Source organism: Heterodontus francisci, chromosome 3, assembly GCF_036365525.1.
Source record: "Heterodontus francisci isolate sHetFra1 chromosome 3, sHetFra1.hap1, whole genome shotgun sequence".
NCBI lineage: Eukaryota > Metazoa > Chordata > Chondrichthyes > Heterodontiformes > Heterodontidae > Heterodontus > Heterodontus francisci.
Genome location: NC_090373.1, coordinates 37,264,061 through 37,283,742, shown reverse-complemented (window position 1 = coordinate 37,283,742; position 19,682 = coordinate 37,264,061). Strand labels below are relative to the sequence as shown.

General features: G+C 40.9%; 1 protein-coding gene across 1 annotated transcript in view; it reads left to right on the top strand.

Moving 5' to 3' along the window:
- The first annotated feature begins 272 nt into the window (after nucleotides 1–272).
- The window catches only part of lrrc1 (leucine rich repeat containing 1), a 190,312-nt gene continuing 170,902 nt past the window's right edge, over nucleotides 273–19,682 (top strand). Inside the window, exon 1 of the mRNA XM_068021251.1 lies at nucleotides 273–1,449. Coding sequence (XP_067877352.1) covers nucleotides 1,291–1,449 — 159 coding nt within the window. The 5' untranslated portion in view covers nucleotides 273–1,290. The remainder of the gene's footprint in view (nucleotides 1,450–19,682) is intronic.

Genomic DNA, 19,682 nt, shown 5'->3' with positions numbered 1-19,682 from the left:
GTGCTGGAACCGCACACGGCACTAGTTAATATTAGGAAGAGAAAAGAGAGCTGAAGTGTTGCAGCTGCTATCTTTCCCCAGTGTTGGTAAGTGACCTGCTCCCTTCACTCTAACAGCCACTAGGAGGTGCAAGAAAGCAGCCAGGAAAGCCTTGTGTTGTGGCGACAGGGAAGCATTTTCCTCGCATGCGTCTGGAAACCCGCTGTTGTTGAGAATGGGAGAAATAGACCAGTGTCCTGCATGATGCATTTTACTGGAAGTGTGCAATGCCTTTAAATTCCTACGATATTGTTCTGTGCAGGCACAACCGAATGTCCGACTGGATGTTACTGTGGGTTAGCACGCTGTCCTGTCACATTTATCACCTGGGTTGCAGCCCAGTGATGGGCCCATGCTCTCTTTTGTCTTTGACAGCTGTAAGGATCCGAACTTCAATAAATCCTCAGTGACATCAAGCCAGAATTTAGCGCTAAATCAGCATTTTATCTCCCGAGTAAAAGAGAGCAGTTGATGTGAGGAAAACGGATGGGCGAGAAGAGGAGCTTTGCTTAGTATCAAACACTTGCAAACTGCATTGCCAGTGCAGACAATGAATAACAGAAGTGGGAAGGCATCCTTCACTTTTAATATAACCCTTACATACACATAAATGAAAAAAAAAAGTCTCCGTAAAACAAAAACAACATTGTGAGATGTGGGAGGTCTGTCGAATTGGAGGCAGGAATTCCGAAGCCCTTTGCCAACAGCCTGGATAGATCGGCTCACTCAACTGATCAACAACAGAGACACCGCAGCGAGCGCCAAACAACCAGGCAGCTCCCCAGCGGCTCTGCCTCATTCCTTCCAATCTACCCCACTCACTTCAACATAGGCCGCTGGGAATGTTGACGTCAACTAGAAGGAGGGAGTGTGGGTTCCGGTTCAGGAAGTGGAAACAGAGGAAACCGTGAGGGAGACCGAAAAAAAGAAGAAAAAGAGACATGTAGGACACAAAAAAGCTGTCAGATTTACCTGCTACAAACTTTTTCTAACTGGGACACCACGATTTAAAGCACCCAGTAGCAGAAGGAAGAAGAGCAGCTGGCTTGGGGTTTAAAAAAAATTACTTATTTAAATATACATTTCAATTAATGTACAATTTCTTCCTTCTCCCGCCCGCCTTGGTTGTTTTGCTGCGGGTAGAAGGTTGGAGGCGGCCGGGTTCTAGAACCAGAACGCTGAGCTCCGAGAGCGTTCCATTTTAGAACCCCCCGTCCCCGGAGCGTTCCACTGGAACCTGGAGCCCGAGACATGTTCAATTGCATTCCGCTGTGGCGGTGCAACCGGCACGTCGAGGCCGTCGACAAGAGACACTGTTCGCTCCTCGCCGTCCCTGATGAGATTTATCGCTACAGCCGGAGCCTAGAGGAACTGCTGCTCGACGCCAACCAGCTCCGGGAACTGCCCAAAGTAAGTAGCCTAAACTTGGGTTTGATCGTCACCCGCTCTCCGATTCCCCCACTTTTCTTGCTCTTTCGGCAGCCAAACCAACTCTTAGGCTGAATGTTGTATTAAGACACCTTAATGCAAGGTTGCATTTTTATACTGTGCTAACTTTGTCCTGTGCAAAAAAAAAAAGTCACTTTGGCAAACCAAGTTTAAAAAGATAAGTTTGGGGGAAATAATCGAAATATCAATTGCAATTTTAAGGCGCTATGGTCAGGATTTGTCTTTTTTTAAAAAAAAATAACATTGGCTACTCGAAGTTGATTTGTGGGTTGGTGGTTATGGCAGCGGAAATCCTGAAATGTCAAAGACCTGGCAAGGTTTAATTTTAATTGGCAACAAGAGCGACTGACAAGTTATCCTTCTCAATGACATTTCCCTCACATTGTATATACAATATATATTGACACACATTGCTAGTGGGAATTGGGCGTTGTGCACATTGACCCCAGGATCGAACATACTTTACGCACTTCCAGTTACATAAGTATAATCGATTTTGCGTTTAACTATAGGATGGTCACTAGCTGTGTCCCCTTTAGTGTCCTATTAAAGAGGTGGAATTGTTCCAGGAACTCGATGATAACAGAAAGTCTGCTACTTCACCTCTGGGACTGAGTGTGAACCTCATCCTGACCAATGGGATGAAATCTCTCTTCACAAGCCCCAAAGATTCTACATAAATATTGTGTTTTTTTTGGCCTTCTCAGCCTACTTCATAGTGTCCAAGAGTAGAGCACAAAGATGCTTGTAATTTGGCAGTTTTGTTCAGAAGTCACAGGACAACAGTTTGTGTGGGAGATGTTATTCTACCAGAGTACCAGGCCAAGTAGGGGAAATTTCACTCTGCATTTAAACTGCACTTGATCCTAATGCTGTTTTCCCAAAATGTTCAGTATCCCTGTACTGATAGCCTTGAGAAAATTTATCCTAAATTAAATGTATTTAAAGAACAGGTCATTTAACAGTATTGAAGTTTGCAGGCAGACTCAGTTCTCCAGAATGCAATATCTCCACATTAAGCTAAATTTGCATTCCAGGGAATACCAGTTTGCTAAATGTCGATAATGGAAAATATAATGAAGTCTTTACTCAAAGGTGTAATTAAAACAAAAATCTAGCAAACAAAATATGTCAGCATGGATTTCAGAAAGTAAGGTGATGCTTGACCGAACTGATTGACTTCTTTGAAGAAGTAACAGAAAGTGTAGACCAGTGTAATACAATGGGTATTGGTATAAGGATTTTCAAAAGGCCTTCAATGAGGTACAGCATATGGAGTCAGATCAAGTAGCAGAATGCATAGCAAGCTGGCTACAAAATGAGAGAGAGAGAGAATGGGTGTTAAAGGTAATTGCTGAGACTAGTGGAAGGTGGGAAGTGATGTTCTACAGTGATCTGTGTAGGGACCACTGTTTGCCATTTGTTCAAATGATTTGGGCTTAGGAATCAGAAATATATCAATTTGTCCACAACAGAGAATTGGGGAGGACAGTTAATATTGACAAAGACTGTGACAAAATACAAGAAAGACTTCAGCAGAATGGTCTAACTAGCCATGGGTAGCAAGTTCAAGGGGCTGAATGGTCCCTGCATATCCCATGTTCCTCGAATAGGTGTGCAAATAGCAAATGAATTTCAATGTAGATGTGTGAGATGGTATTTTGGTAGGAAGAATAAGGAGGCCACCCACCCGTTGAAAAACAAAAGTCTAAGTGGGGGCTCGGTGCAAAAGGATCTTAGAGTACAGATTCACAGATCACTGAAAGTAGCAATTCAGGCTAAGAAAGCCATAAAAAGCCATAGAAAGCACTAGAGTTTATTTCTAGAGGGATAGAATGGAAAAACAGTGATTATGTTACATTTGTATAGAATCCTGGATAGACCGCACTTGAAGCACTGTGTACAGTTCTGATCTCCTTTACAGAAAGTACATAAAAGCACTGCAAAAGTGCAAAAAAGATTTACAAAGGTGATACCAGAATTGAAAGGCACAACTATCAGGAAAGACTGAACAGGCTGTGGCTCTTTAGAAAAGAGAAGACTGGAGGTGACCTGATAGATGTCTTTAAAAATCTGAAGTGTTTCAATAGGGTAGACAGAGCAAAGATATTAGAACTTGAGGAGGAATCCAAAACTAGAGGCCATAAATACGAGGTAGTCACTATTAAATCCAATAAGGAATTCAGGAGAAACCTCTTTCCCCAAAAGTGGTAAGAATATGGAACGTGCTACTACATGCAGTGGTTGAGGCGATAGCATTTAAAGGGAAGTTAGTTAAGTAAATGAGAGAGAAATGAATAGCAGGATATTTTGATGGGGTGAGATGAGGTAAGGTGGGAGGCGGCTGCTATAAAATTGTACGTAATCCGAAGTAATTGCACATCATAAATGTTTAGATTGCAGTTTTTACTTTTACAGCATGAGTGCAGGTCTGTTTGCTAATATGCAGTAGTTTAATTGGATCTCCATGGGATTGCTCCTGGCCAACAACACAGAATGATCATTGATGATTTCATGGCAGCAATGTAACCGAGAGTATCTGTGCTCCCAGTTACCACCTCAAGTCAATTTTTTGCATTGTTTGTTCTTCCTTTGTCTCCTGACCCAATTATGCTCCTAAATATGTCAAGAAATGATCCTCTAGAATAATTAGAAATGGCTAACTAATGTTATGCTGTTTATTCCATGTAATGCACAATATGTTCAGGTTATAAAAAGCAAAATACTACATATGCTGGAAATCTGAAATAAAAGCAGAAAGTGCTGGAAATACTCAGGTTAGGCAGCATCTGTGGCAAGAGAAACAGAGTTTAATGTTTCAGGTCGATGACCTTTCATCAGAAGCTTTCTCATGCTGCCAGACCTGCTGAATATTATTCTGGTAAATTGGATCTGAGTCTGTTTAAGGCCACAAAGACTGATGTAAAGCCATAGGACATTGAAAGTTTAATAATTGTTTAGTTAAAGGACTTTGTAGATTGGAATTTGTCAGTTTCAGTCAGGCTCTAACTTGTAAGCAGGAGAATTTCAAGATTGTTTTGCATCTGTAACAAAATATGTTTGTGAATGCTGTAATACCATTTTTTGTATAATATAGAATACAGATGTCTCTTCTAGAAAGAGGTTGTGCAATGGAAAACCATGGTGATAATTTTAGTTGCCATTTGTTTTTTGAAACAAGGATGGGGAGTGCTTGATTGTTAATTAATAATTGTATCATGGATGTTTCTCTAACTACATTCCACTGGTTGTGATTGTGGAAATTCCCTGAGGGAGTATCAGGCATTAAAACTGCTTGGTAGTTTGTGAGTCAGATGGCTCTGTGCTCATATGGATCATGTTGCTGGTATGAATATTTAGCTCAGTGATTCTAAATGAAAGCCAATGGGATGTGTTGAAATCTTTCACTACTGTATTGATGTGCTTCATTTAAAAAAAAAGTCAGCCAAAGCATTTGGGAAAGTTTTAAAGTAATGTTTTATTAATGTTAATTTAATTTTCTATGTGAAGTGATTAAGCTGCAGGACTGAAGCATCTCTCGGCAATAGTAAGAGAAAGAGGAAGCTTGGATGCATATGTGTAAAACTGAAGTAAAGGCCTCTATCTCGGTCTATTCTCAAAATTAGTGGTGTTATGACCAGGTGAGAGAGAGGTCTACGGTTCCCTTTCAGCCTTCGCCTGGTCTTACCGTAACAGGGTTTAATTTTTAACACACCATACTTTTAGCTCCCCCTTGGTGAATCCTTGTTCACTGCTTTCCAATTATAAGTCAAAGAAACCAGCACAAACAGGCTTTCTTAGGTTTAAAGAAGAAAAGTTGAAATTTATTAAACTTAAACTCTTATTCGGTTGACGCCTATGCATACATGATGCACCCACGCTAGCATGCATATGCGATACACACATGCCAATCGAGCCAGAAAAGAGCAGAAGAAATAAAGTGGAAAAGCTTGAGGCAATATCTGAAGAGTTGTTACGGTTCTTCGAGCTCACTGTAGAGTCCTTGATTGTAGGTAGATCATGCTTTTCATTGGGGCCCAGTATTATTCTTAAACCTTGTTTGCAGTAGGGGACTTTCTCTCTTGGGGTTCATGTGGATTCAGAGGTTTGTGAGAAAGAGATGGGAGCAGACAGAAGAGATCTTCACAGTTCAGGAGCTAACAGACTTTCTCAGTTCAAACTGTTTGAACAATTCAGTGCAACGCAGGTTGCCAAGCAGGTTAGTCAGGTGACTAACTGGTCTGATCACGTCTTGGGTTGTATCACCTTAGCAGTCTCTGGAATGCTCCTCTTACAGTACCTGGTGATCAAGGTCCATTGTGGGTTGAATGTGTCAGGGAATAGTCCTTTGTCCTTCCAAGCACTGTCTGTTAATATGCAAATGTATTTTCCAGCCACGGCTGATCTTTTTAACAAGTCCTTTCTTCGCTCCAGTAACAGTTTAAAATCAATGTTCATGACAAAATTAATGTCCTCATTCTTGGCAAGTGGGGGCCTAGCATCACAGTGGATTCTGCAGTAGACCACCAAGCGGTAAAAAGCTGTGATTAGAATGATATAATTATCAAAATGGTGCCCTGAATGATAAATATTTCATAGTTTGAAACAATCTGGGGCAGGTTATTAAAATGCATTCCTGTTTAGTAGTTCGTTTGGGAGTGTATACCCCGGCAATACAATTGAAAGAGTTACATAAATAATAACTGAGTTTTTATGGTACTGTTGACTTGCTACCTGAGTCAAAGTTATATAGTGGGCCTTTGCATAAAGACCAGGAAAATGGCTTGGACTCATGTAAAATTACCTGAGCCTTTTTAAAAAAAATAAATAAATAAATTCAAAATTGTGGAGGAGTGAGACACCTTGCTCAGTTTATTGATCACAAATGTAAGTCATATTTGAAAATTTGAAGTAATAAACTGTCCTTTTGTCTTTGCTGAATTCAACTGACAACTAAGATCAGTTTATCTGTAAATAAAATACCTACTTTAAACGCTCTCCCCATTAAACCTCTGGTAGTGGAGTGCTTTTGTGACACATTCCATCCAGTGGCCAAAATTGGTAAAAGTTTCCTATAAATGTCACTCAAGGCTGAATTATTGAATGGGAGTTCAGTATTCTGTTTCCACTCTTCAAACTTTCCTATCTACTCCAGTAGTAATGATTTCCTACATGCTAAGAATGTTTTACCATCGTGCTACATGTTGTGCACAAAGGAAATGTCTTCTGCTGATGGCTTACTTTGAAGGTAAAGGGATACTGTTAATCTTTTCAATTTCATCTGAGTCTGTAAGTGCCTCTGTGTGTCACAAACTTGATTGTCTTTTAGCTTTATCAGGCAGTTATAAGAAATCATTATTCACCTGTTGGAAAAGTCAGACTTGCACAGTGGAACAAGTGAAACTAGGGGAATAATTGGACACAATATTTGGTTCCATCAAATGCTGTGTCCAATTTCTCCCACAGTTTTCTTTCCTCTTCTTCCTTCCCTTCTAAAGGCGATAAATTATGTATGATTCAATGAATGCCAATATACCTCCTCCTCTTCCCACATGAGTGTAGATAGTGTGTAATGTGGCTTGGTGTCAAATATTGTTTGATGATGCACCTGTGAAGTGCCTTGGGATGTTTTACTATATTAAAAGTGCTATATAAATGCAAGTTGTTGTCATTGGCAGCAGGTTGCTTGACTGTGATGGGCATGACAGCTGAGCTCAGTTATGTCCTCAACTGATCAGCCACACGCATGCTGGGTTAACAGCAGTAGAGATCCTGGTTGATTTTTATTTTCCTGCTCCACCCATAACAATGAGACACCAAAACCAATGGTGGTGATCTAGTTGAGTCAGATTAGCTGATTTAACACGCATCAAGATAAGAGGGACTAAAGGACAGGATGTGAATATATTGGATGCTAACATAGAACAGAATTCAGAGGTTCTCTGTAGGCATATTAGCAGTGAAAGGGTTGTCAGAAGAACAGAGGGGGTGATTAGGAACCAAAATAGAGATCCATTGGAGATCGAAGGTATGGCTGAGGTACTAAATGAGTACTTGGTGTTTACCAACAAGGAGAGCTTTGCCAAAGTTATGGCAAACAAGGAAGTTGCCAGGATACTGGATGAGATAAAAATAGATGAAGAGGAGGTACTAGAAAGGCTGGCGGTCCGTAAAGTAGATAAGTCACTCGGACCAGATAGAATGCATCCTAAATTGCTGATGGAAGTAAGGGTACAAATTGTGGAGGTGCTGACCACAATCTTCCAATCCTCCTTAGATAGAGGGGTGGTGCCAGAAAACTGGAGGATTGCAAATATTACACTCTTGTTCAAAAAAGGGCAGATGGATAAATTTGGCAATTATGGGCCAGTCAGTTTAACATTGGTGATGGGGATGCTTTTAGAAACAATTTTCTCCAGGATTGTTAACCGGCACCTGGATAAGCATGGACTAATAGAGAGCCAGCATGGATTTGAGAAAATCATGTTTGACTAACTTGAATTAGTTTTTTTTTGAGGTGACAGAGAGGGCGGATGAGGGCAGTGCAGTTTATGTTGCATATATGAAAGGCATTTGATCAAGTAATACATATTGGCCGCCTTACTAAAATTGAAGCCCATGGGATAAAAAGGGCATTAGCAGCATGGATACAAAATCGGCTAAAGGATAGAAAACAGAATAGTGGTGAATGACTGTCTTTTGGACTGAAGGAAGGTATACAGTGGAGTTCCCCAAGGTTCAGCAGTAGGACCATATTGCTTTTGATATACATTAATCACTTAGACTTGGGGTACAGGCTGCAAATTTCAAAATTTGAAGATGACACAAAACTTGGAAGTGGAAGTGCAACCAACAGTGAGGAAGGTGGTAATAGATTTCAAGGGGGCATAGACAGGCTGGTGGAATGGGCAAACACATGGCAGATGAAATTCAAGGCAAAAAGTATTAGGTGATGCATTTTGTTCGGTATAATAAGGGGGAGACAATGCACGCGAAATGGTACAACTTTAAAGGGGGTGCCAAAAGAGATGGACCTGGGGGTGTTTTTGCACAAATCTTTGAAGATGGCAGGACCAGTTAACAAAGCAGTTATTAAAGCACATGGAATCCTGGGCTTTAGAAATAGGGGGATAGAGTGCAAAAGCCAGGAAGTTTTGTTCAATTTGTTAAAAATACTACTTCGGGTCCATATGAAGTATTATGTTAAATTCTGGGCATCACATTTTAGGAAGGATGTAAGGCTTTGGAGAGGGTACAGAAGAGATTTACTAGAATGGTTCCAGGGATGAGGGATTACAGTTACTTGGATAGACTGGACAAGTTGGGTTTAGTCTCTTCAGAGCAGAGAAGGCGAAGAAAAGACTTGATGGGTGTTTAAAATCTTGAGGGGTATAGATAGAGACCAAATAAAGAGGAACTTTTTCCAATTGCTGAAGGGTCGATAATCAGAGGGCAAGATTTAAGGTAATTGGGAAAAGAACCAGAGCCGGCATGAGGAGAAACCTTTTTACGCCATGAGTGGTTCAGATTTGGAATGGACTTCAAGATAGGGTGGTAGATACAGATTCAATATTAGCCTTCAAAAGGGAATTGAATCAGTATTTGAGCGAGAAAAAATTGCATGCAGATGGGGAAAGAGCGGGTGAATGGGGCTAACTGGATTGCTCTTCGAAAGAGTGAGCACAGACTCAATGGGCCAAATGACCTCCTTTGCTGTTCTATTCTATGATCAGAGGTTAAAGCTAGTGACTTTTCAGTCTACGTGGCTCATTAGTGCACCTGAGTGTACTCTAAATCCAGCTTCTGAGCTTTCCAATCCTGACATCTTTCCACCAACCTTATAACAATCCAGGTTTTAATTGGACATTTAGTTTTCGTTGAACATTGTTGCAATCATAACTTTGTTTTGACTTGGAAATTTGTGACTTCACATAGTGATTGTGACAGCATTGCCGAGAGTACACTTGGCACTTATTACACTAATGGTCAAACTGTATCCAATGCATTCAAAATAAAATGCAATTTTGTTGATGAATTAATGATACCTGCTTGTTCTCTTCCAAGAGTTAGTTTATTCCATTGTAGGTGAATGAGCTGAGTAAGCAGACAAGCAGTTGTGTGAACGGTTATTGGCTGTCACTAGTACTTTATTTGTTGAGTTTACAGAACGAGTCCTAATATAAAGCCATTATATCCTGTTCTTAATTTTTCTGAAACTGTTTTACACTTGAAGCAGAAAATGGTCAAATACAAAAGGGAATATTTTTAGTGCCAGTAATACCTTGATGTTAGACATCTCCAACGCCGACCACAAGAGTTGGCGGCACGAAAATTTAAATTCAGTTATTATTTAGATTTTATTGGTAGCCCTCTAAAATTTAGCACGTTGGCGTGTATGGGGTTAATCAGAACCTGAATGTGATTTCTATAGAACTGAATGCACAAATACAGACTTTGCTTTGCTTACATAAGGTAGGTGACAGTAATCAAGCCATAAATAAAAAATGTCAGGTAGTCCAATCCAAACTGAATTATTTTTGAATTTAGAAGTTAATTATTTAAGGCATGCTCCTGAAGTATCCATTGATTTCTTTTAAGAAAGAATTAGAATTAAACCTTTGCACTAATTTCCCAGTTTGTTAAATCTTTAAGGAGGAGAGTTCCACACTGAAATTTAAATTGTTTTACATGGGTCTCCTCATTGCTGAGTGGATAGATGGCGTGATGTGATATAGCACTGTTCAAGCTCGCTGGAGTGGCTTTGGAATTGCTTCAATGTCCCTAACCCAAGGAGGACGGAGTGGAGCAAGGAAATCAGTCGAGATTCCTGCTCTTCACTGCTAACCAGTGACGCCATTCTGGAACCGTAGTATGTGAATAATGAGTGACAACGTGAGCAGGTTTTCATGTCTCTGCTCCTAAATGAATAGCCTGCAAACACTCATTCTCTCTGTTGAATCAAGGCATGGTCACTTGAGCACCAGGGCTACTGGTGGCTGGCATTACATCCTGGTATGCCATCTGGCTTGTCCTGTTCTTCTCAAAACTTCATCGCTTTCTCTCCTTTCAAGCCTCTATAACTGAAGCACTGCAGTAGCCACCAAAAGATGCACAATAAAGCTTCATATTGATTTCTTTACTTGCCTCAGCAATAACACTGTTTTAAAAAAAAATAGACATTTGCATGTTGATGCAGTTTCACTACTTTTTGTAGTCTTTGTACTGTCATGCATCGACACAGCAAGTCTGTCAACATAACTGTATATTGGGCTACTAGTGTTGCATGTTTCAGGATCGGTGTTAGTATGGAGGGTGGTGGGGCAGAGGAAGCTGGATGAGGATATAAAAGGATGATATCATATGTCTGAAAATTCCATTGAATTGAGTTGCTGTTCTTGTGTTGGTGCATTGCCATTTTTTCATTTGTATAAGCTTTGGAGGTGCTTTCACTGGTGGGGTTCTTGTGGAACTGTTTTATAGGCTTCTAGCTTGAAGGGGGAGAAAAAGTTGCAGCTTAAACATCCTGTGTATTCAGATGCCCCTCTAATTTCGCAAATTATCCTCCAATCACTTTCTCAAGGGCAGTTAGCAACGCTGCCCTTGTCAGGAGCACCCAACACCCCATGAATTAATGAACTGCCTCTAAAAAGATGAATGTATAGTATATTTTCGAAGTTAGAACATTTTGGACTCTGTCTCAAGTAATAGCCATGGTGTGGTTTTCCTATGCTCTATTGCTGTGAAATGGTGCTGACTTATACACTCGGCTTTAGTGAACTTAGTAGTTGAGGAAATAAGATGTCTCTGCATTAAGCTGTGTTGAGAATGGTATTTTGGATTTGTTTGAGGGACTGGCATATTGTGGGACCAAAAAAAACACATTGTGTGGTCTCTGTCCAGTTATCTCTCTCTCTGTAAGCCTGATATGTAGTTGAACCCCATTGTAGTAGGAAATGGGGGAGGCGGTTGAGGGTGGGACGGGGGGATGTAGCCAACTAAATAATAGGCTGATTCACTCTCCTGTTTGCTTCCATAAATATGGTGAGTAAATGAGCTAAACACAGTTAACATTGTTGCAGAATGTTGATAAGTCAATGGTAGTCGTCGTAAAATCAGCTTCAGATTTCTGTCTCAAGTCGATGGCATTTCATCAGAACTGGGCCAATACTGATGAAAGGTCATCGCCCTGAAACATTAACTCTGTTTCTCTCCCCGCGGATGCGGGCCAGACCTGCCAAGTATTTCCAGCACTTTCAATTTTTACTTCCGATTTTCAGCATCAGCAGGATTTTGCTTTTGTGTTGGTGTTTAATTCACTTCTCTTAGGTTAATTAAGTAGCTAGCTTAAACTGGCTTCTGAGCTCCAGCAAAGCTAAGTCATTGTTTTTCAGAGAGTATAAATTCAGGGGTCTCTGAGTGCTGCTTGTCTGCACTGAGTGTGAAGAAGGGAAATTGGGAAGTGATGGGATTTTAAGAGTTAATCTCTCAAGTCTAGTTTTTGTTAACTTAAATTTAGTTAATTACTAAATGTAAAGAGGCAGGTTGAGTTTCTTACTGGGTTAAACGGGTATACAAGCTCTGAGTAGTTATTTCGGTAGCTAGCTTAAACTGGTTTCTGAGCTTTAGCAAAGCTGACTCATCATTGTTTTTCAGAGAGTATAAATTCAGGGGTCTCAGTGCTGCTTGTCTGCATTGCATGCTGCTTGAGTGCACATGTAAAGAAGGGAGTTTGGTGAGTGAGGGAAACTATAAATTAATTAAGGAAAATAAACTAATTTAATTAACACAATATAGATGGCAGGACAGGTGATGTGTCATGGCTGCAGTATGTGGGAGCTCCTGGATGCCAGGCAGTTTCTGGCAATCATGTCTGTATAAGTGTCAGTGGCTTGAGGAGCTTCGGCTCAGAGTAGATGAACTGGAGGCCAAGCTGCAGACATTGCGATGCATCAGGGAGGGGGAAAGTTAACTGGACACTTTGTTCCAGAAGGCAGTCACACCCCGTAGTATAGGTCTTCTGATTTGGGCAGTGGTCAGGGACAGAAAAGTGTGACTGTGAGCCAGCAGGTAAGGGGATCAAGATGGTGGGAGTGGAGCAGCCTCAGCCCTTGAAATTGAGCAACAAGTTCGAGGTTCTTGCAGCTTGTCTGGACAAAAGCGAGGGCTGTAGTGTGGATGAGCAGACTGACCATGGCACATTCGTACAGGAAGCCGTTCAAGCTGGGGGAGCAAAAAGGAAAGTAGTGGTCGTAGGGGACAGTATAGTGAAGGGGATTGACACTGTTCTCCGCATCAGAGTGGGAGTCCAGAAGACTGTGATGTCTGCCTGGTGCCGGGGTTCAGGACATCTGCTCAGGTCTGGAGAGGAACCTATAGTGAGTGGGGGACATTCCAGTTGTTGTGGTCCATGTAGGTACCAACGACATAGGCAGGACAAGGAAAGATGTTCTGCATAGTCAGTATGAGGAGCAAGGCACCAAATTAAGAAGCAGAATCTCAAAGGTAATAATTTCTGGATTATTACCTGAGCCATGTTCAAATTGGCATAGGGCAAATAAGATTAAAGAAATGAATGTGTGGATCAAAGACTGGTGTGGTGGAATTGGGTTCCAGTTCGTGGGGCACTGGCACTAGTACTGGGGAAAGTGGGGGCTGTACCATCAGGGTGGTCTACATCTGAACCGTGCTGGGACCAGTGTTCTAGTGAGCTGCATAACTAGGGAGGTAGAGAGAGTTCAAACTTAATTGTGGCGGCAAGGGATCAAATTTGAGAAGATGCGATAAATCAGAGTAGAGACAAGGTAAGAGAGAAAGGTATTAATATAGTAAAAGATAAACAGACCATGACAGGAAGGGACAGTGAGTACAAATCTAAGATTAAATCAGATAAAGCTAGAGGTTACAAAAATAAGACTAGGACAAAACTAAAGGCTTTGTATCTGAATGCACGTAGCATTTGAAACAAAAGAGATGAACTGATCGAACAAATGGAAATAACTAAGTACGATCTGACAGCCATTACAAAGACATGGATGCAGGATGACATAGATTGGGACTTGAATATTGAAGGTTACATGATATTTAGGAAGGACAGGAGGCTAGAAAATGTGGAGGGGTGGCTCTGTTAATTAATGGTGTTAGCACAATAGCGAGGGATGTTTAGGAAACCAGGGTGTAGAAGCGGTTTGGGTCGAGATGAGAAATGATAAAGGCAAGATGTCAGTTGTGGGAGTGATGTACAGGCCCCCTTACAGTAACCACACTGTAGCATGGGGTATAAAGGAAGAAATTCTTCTTTTTTCTTTCTTTCTTCTTCTTTTGGGCCTCCTTATCTCGAGAGACAATGGATACGCGCCTGGAGGTGGTCAGTGGTCAAAGGAAGAAATAATGGGATAATAAAAGCAAAATACTACAGATGCTGGCAATCTGAAACAAAAACAAAAGGTGCTAGAAATACTCAGCCGGTCTGGCAGCATTTGTGGAGAAAGAAGCAAAGTTAACGTTTCAGGTCTGTGGCCTGTCATCAGAACTGAAGAAATAATGGGAGCTTGTCAGAAAGGTACGGCGATAATCATGGGGGATTTTAATCTACATACAGTCTGGAAAAATCAGATGGGCAAAGGTAGCCTGGATGACGAGTTACTGGAATGTTTTCTGGATAGTTTCTTAGAAAAGCACATCCTGGAGGCAACCAGGAAGCAGGCTATTACTAGACCTGGTATTGTTCAACGAGATAGGATTAATTAATGACCTCATAGTGAAGAGGCCCCTAGACAGCAGCGATCATAATCTGATTGAAATTTACATTCAGTATGAGGGAGAGAAGAGTGGGTCTAAGACTAGTATTTTAAACTTAAATAAGGGCAATTATGAGGGCATGAAAGCAGAGCTAGCTAAAGTGAACTCGCAAATTAGGTTAAGGGATAGGTCAATAGAGATGCAGTGGCAGACATTTAAGGGGCTATTTCAGAATACACAGAATAGACACATTCCAACAAGAAGGAAAAATTCCGAGGAGAGGACCCACCATCTTTGGTTAACTAAAAAAGTTAGATAGTATCAAACTTAAAAAGCATATAATTTTGCATAGATGGGAGGCAGGTCAGATGATTAGACAGAATATATATATATATATAAATAAAAAAAGCAAAGAATGACTAAAAGATTGATGAGGGAAAAGTTAGAGTACGCAAGAAAGCTAGTTAGAAATATAAAAACAGATAGTAAGAGTTTCTACAGATATTTTAAGAAGAGTTAGCAAAGTGAGCGTTGGTCCTATAGAAAGTGAGTCTGAGGAATTAATAATGGAAAATAAGGAGATGGCAGATGAATTGAACAGGTATTTTGCATTGGTCTTCACCATAGAGGATACAAGTAACATCTCAAATAGCTGTAAATCAGGAATTGGAAGGGAAGGAGGAACTCAAGAAAATTACAATCCTGAAGTGGCACTGAGCAGATTGTTGGAGCTGCAGGCTGACAAGTCCCCGGGTCCTGATGGACTTCATCCTAGAGTCTTAAAAGAAGTGGCTAGTGAGGTAGTTGCATTGGTTTTAATTTTCCAAAATTCCCTAGATTCGGGGAAGGTTCCGTTAGATGGGAAAATAGTGAATGTAACTCGTTTTATTCAAAAAGGGAGGAAGACAATTCAAACTACAGGCCAGTTAGCTTAAATCTGTCATAGGGAAAATGTTAGAAGCTATTATTAAAGATATTATAGCAGCGTACTTAGAAAAATTCAAGGTAATCGGGCAAAGTCAACATGCTTTTGTGAAAGGGAAATCATGTTTAACCAATTTATTGCAGTTCTTTGAAGAAGTAACATGTGAGGTGGATAACAGGAACCAGTGGATGTATTGTACTTAGATTCCCAGAAGGCATTTAATAAGGTGCCACATCAAAGATTATTGTGGAAAATAAAAGCTCATGGTGTAGAGGGTAACATATTGGTATGGATAGGAGGTTGGTGAGCTAACAGGAAACGGAGTAGGCATAAATGGATCATTATCTGGTTGGCAAGATGTAATGAATAGTGTGCCACAGGGTTCAGTGCTGGGGCCTCAACTTTTTACAATTTATATAAATGACCTGGATGAAGGGACCAAAGGTATAGTTGCTAAATTTGCTGATGACACTGAGATAGGTAGGGAAGTAAGTTGTGAAGAGGATATAGAAGGCTGCAAAGGGATAGGTTAAGTGAGTGGGCAAAGATCTGGCAAATGGAGTATAATGTGAGAAAATGTGAAATTTTCCATTTTGGCAGCAAGAATAAAAAGAAACGTATTAACTAAATGGTGAGAGATTGCAGAGCTCTGAGATGCAGAGGGATCTGGGTGCCCTCGTACATGAATCGCAAAAGGTTAGTATGCAGGTACAGCCAGTAATTGGGAAACCTAATAGAATGTTTGTTTATTGCGAGGGGAATTGAATACAAACGTAGGGAGGTCATGCTTCAGTTATACAGGGTATTGGTGCGACCATGTCTGGAGTACTGTGTACAGTATTGGTCTCCTTATTTAAGGAAGGATGTAAATGCATTGGAAGCAGTTTAGAGAAGGTTTACTAGACTAATAACTGGAATGGCCACGTTATCTTGTGAGGAAAGGTTAGACAGGCTAGGCTTGTATCCACTGGAGTTTAGAAGAGTAATAGGTGGCTTGATTGAAACATATAAGATCCTGAGGGGTCTTGACAGGGTGGATGTGAAAAGAATGTTTCCTCTTGTGGGTGAATCTAGAACTAGGGGTCACTGTTTAAAAATAAGGGGTCGCCCATTTAAGACCGAGATGAGGAGAAATTATTTCTCAGAAGGTTGTGAGTCTTTGGAACACTCTTCCTCAGAAGGCGCTGGAAGCAGAGTCTTTGAATATTTTTAAGGCAGAGGCAGATCGATTCTTGATAAGCAAGGGGGTGGAAGGTTATCGGGGGTAGGCGGGAACGTGGAGTTAAGGTTACAATCAGAGCAGCCATGATCTTGTTGAATGGTGGAGCAGGCTCGAGGGGCTGAGTGGCGTACTCCTGCTCCTAATTTGTATGTTCTTCCAGGAATTCCAACCTTGAAGTTCTGCTCTTCTCTCCAGGTTTCCATTTTATCGATTACCTTGTTTATTGCTTCCTATTTCCCTCCTTATGTTTGATCAGGTTTTTACCAAAACTCGCTTTTATGGCCACATCTCTTTCCTCAACAACTGTCTCTGGCCCTGACATTCCATGTGAAATTCCACCCTTCATGTTTCGGATCCTCCCATGATTACAGATATCTCCTAGATGTTCAGTGTTTCTCAAACTGCTGTTCTTTCCACACTGTGGGATCCTCAATCCATGCCATGTGCCATCACATGTGCACCCTCAAACTCTCTCTTCAGCAGTACTGACTCACTCTATTTCCAAGCTGTCCTGCTCTGCAGTTTCATTTCATCCTTCGTCTCAACCGATGGTTTAACAAAAAAACTTTTTCTTTTCCTGTCAGGTGTGAAGGATCGCAAGCTACAACAACTCATGGGTACTAATGCCCCTCCAGATCCTCCTCCTTCCTTGACTTCCCTCTAACCCCATCTCTTTTTCCAATCTCACCCCTTCCTGTTTATTCACAATACTCTCCGAACTTCCCCTCACTGACCCTGAATGATCTGTTGTTAGCAAAGGCCTCAGCTTCCTCCCCTTAGGCCCCCACCTCAATGAATTTCAAGCTCTATATGACGTTGATTTCTTCTTCCATCGCCTTAGCCTCTGTGCCCACTTCTTTGGCCAGGAGTCCTCTCCCCATACAGCACATCAGTTTATCTGTCTCCAGTATGCTCTCTCCAACTGGACCACTCCCTCTGGTAGCTTACCCTCTCTAGATCCTTTCTTTGAGAACTGCCGGCGTGAGCCAGTTCTGATGAAAGATCATCGACCTGAAACATTAATTCTGTTTCTCTCTCCACAGTTGCTGCCAGACCTGCTGAGTATTTCCAGCATTTTCTGTTTTTATTACAGAATTCCAGCATTCACAGTATTTTTCATTCCTTTCATTTTTCTCCCATTGTAGTAACCTAAAGACAATGCAGACTCCCAGTACCATCATCACTGACGATGCACTGGCTTTATGGAATTTGGCCCACTCCCTGCTCCATTCCCTAGTGCAAAATTACCCAATTTAAAAAGCACATGCATCTTTGTAAACAAATGGCCTGTTTGTATTGGTAAGCTTGCATTGAAGTTTTAAACTTTGTTTTTGATAAGTAGGTGCACTTTTCACCAAAATAAGGTGGAATCTTGATGCACCTCAGTCTCCTGAAACATACACTTATGGGAAGGACAGAAGCTAGATGGATTTGAAGTCACTTGGGAAGGAACCAGCTGGCACAGGCCATGTTTTCTTTTTGCCTACCTTGGACAACATCTTAAAATGATGCAAACAACTGCAAATGCTCAAAGCCACTTTTCAACAAGGGTCTGCTGTAAAACTAGACTGATATTCCATGTTTCATCTGAGCTGTTAGTAATTGAATGACTTGTAAATATCCTGCAGTTACCACATTTACAAAATTGGAAAGTGCAAAATACCAGCCTTCATTTACATCACATTGTTTTCTGCATGAAGTGTTGCCACCCGCAACTGTTGTTTTGAAAAATTTAAATGTGGAGCTAAACCTGAGCTTGCAAAGATGGGGCTCTTCGAACATCCATTCGGCTATGCCCAGTAGAATACATGGAAACAGCCACAAGGGTTAAATTCATAAGATGTGCGTCTGTGCTTCAATTGCTTCCAGGTGTGTGCTGTTATCCCACTTAATAAAAAAACAAACAAAAATCAAAAGAATTATTCCGCTTGGGTACTTTTTAGGTTGTAGACGTTTTGCTTGTTCTTGTTAACTTTATTGTCTTTTATTCTCTGTAATGCTGCCTGGCACAATGTTTGTCTGACGACCCAAATTTCCACGTCTGCCACTGCAGCTGTATGGCCAGCTGGTGGAAGTGCTTCGGTATGGCTCGAGGTGGAACCCCTATAGCTCTCGCTGGCACCAAGGCAAAATGCCTTTCTGGTAAGCCTGATGACCCATTTGGGATTATTCAGTCACCATCTGGGTTTCATTGGAAGCTGGAATTTAAACCCACATTTCCTTGTTTGTGGCTGCTTCAGTGCACCCAGATGCTGTAAGATTTTAATCATTCACATGTTTGTCCTGATCAGTTGAGCCGAGTGAACTGTTTGAATTAGATGGCATTAATGCTTGTGCTAAATCCATGACCCACTAATTGGTAAGTCTGATGAGGACAACATGTACTTTGCAAACTGAGAGCAATTACTTTTGGTATTTTTAAACTAGGAAACTTTATCTTACAAAATACTTACAACCCGGAGGAAATGTGGAATTTTATTTACTTGGATGTGCAATAGTTGCTTCCAGATAGTGTTCAGTTTTTGTGAGCTTTTGTATCCTATTTTTATTTTAAATGTACTGATGATTAAAACCCCTTAAGGCTTTTATTTCTGGAAACTTGTGATGATGTAAATTTGGAATTATATTGGGTGGAAGCAGGCGGAGGGATTTACAAGCTTGGCAGTTTTGACAAATATTTAAGTGAACGGGCAACAGGCTATGCTTCTTGTTGATTGTTCAGTCTGTTGACTGAACATGACTATTGTGGCATTCGTGTCACTTTACAGACTGACTGCTTAAAACTAGGAAAGCTGCAACAGTTCCACAGGAGTCATGTTACTGTACACCTACTGATGGGGAGTGTAGTAGGGAGAAGTAGTGTGTATGTGTGAATGTTGTGCCATCAAGTACTATGCAAGCTGCTGATATTTCCACCCATAGATGAAGAGATGGGAACTGTGCCCCATTGCTTGCATGCTGCTAAGCAGTGGTGATGCCATGGAATGGGAACATAACATTTTGAGGCACACAATACAATGTAGCCTAATACGTTTTTTTAGAAGTTCCACATTAATAGATAAAACTGTCTCTGAGAGATGATTAAAAATTAGTGTAGCTTTTTCTATTGGAATCTTTGCGTGTACCTGTGACAAACAGCTTTTTTAATGAGGTTTTGACTATTTCAGAAATATTCCCAACTTAGTTATTTTTAAAAAAAATTCATGCTAAGGGGCAAAAATGGGAAGCAGAACATTGTAGCAACTTTTCCAGGAGAAATCACAGCTGAAGCGGGGAGAAGGGTGGTGGGGAAAGACAAGGAATAAACTC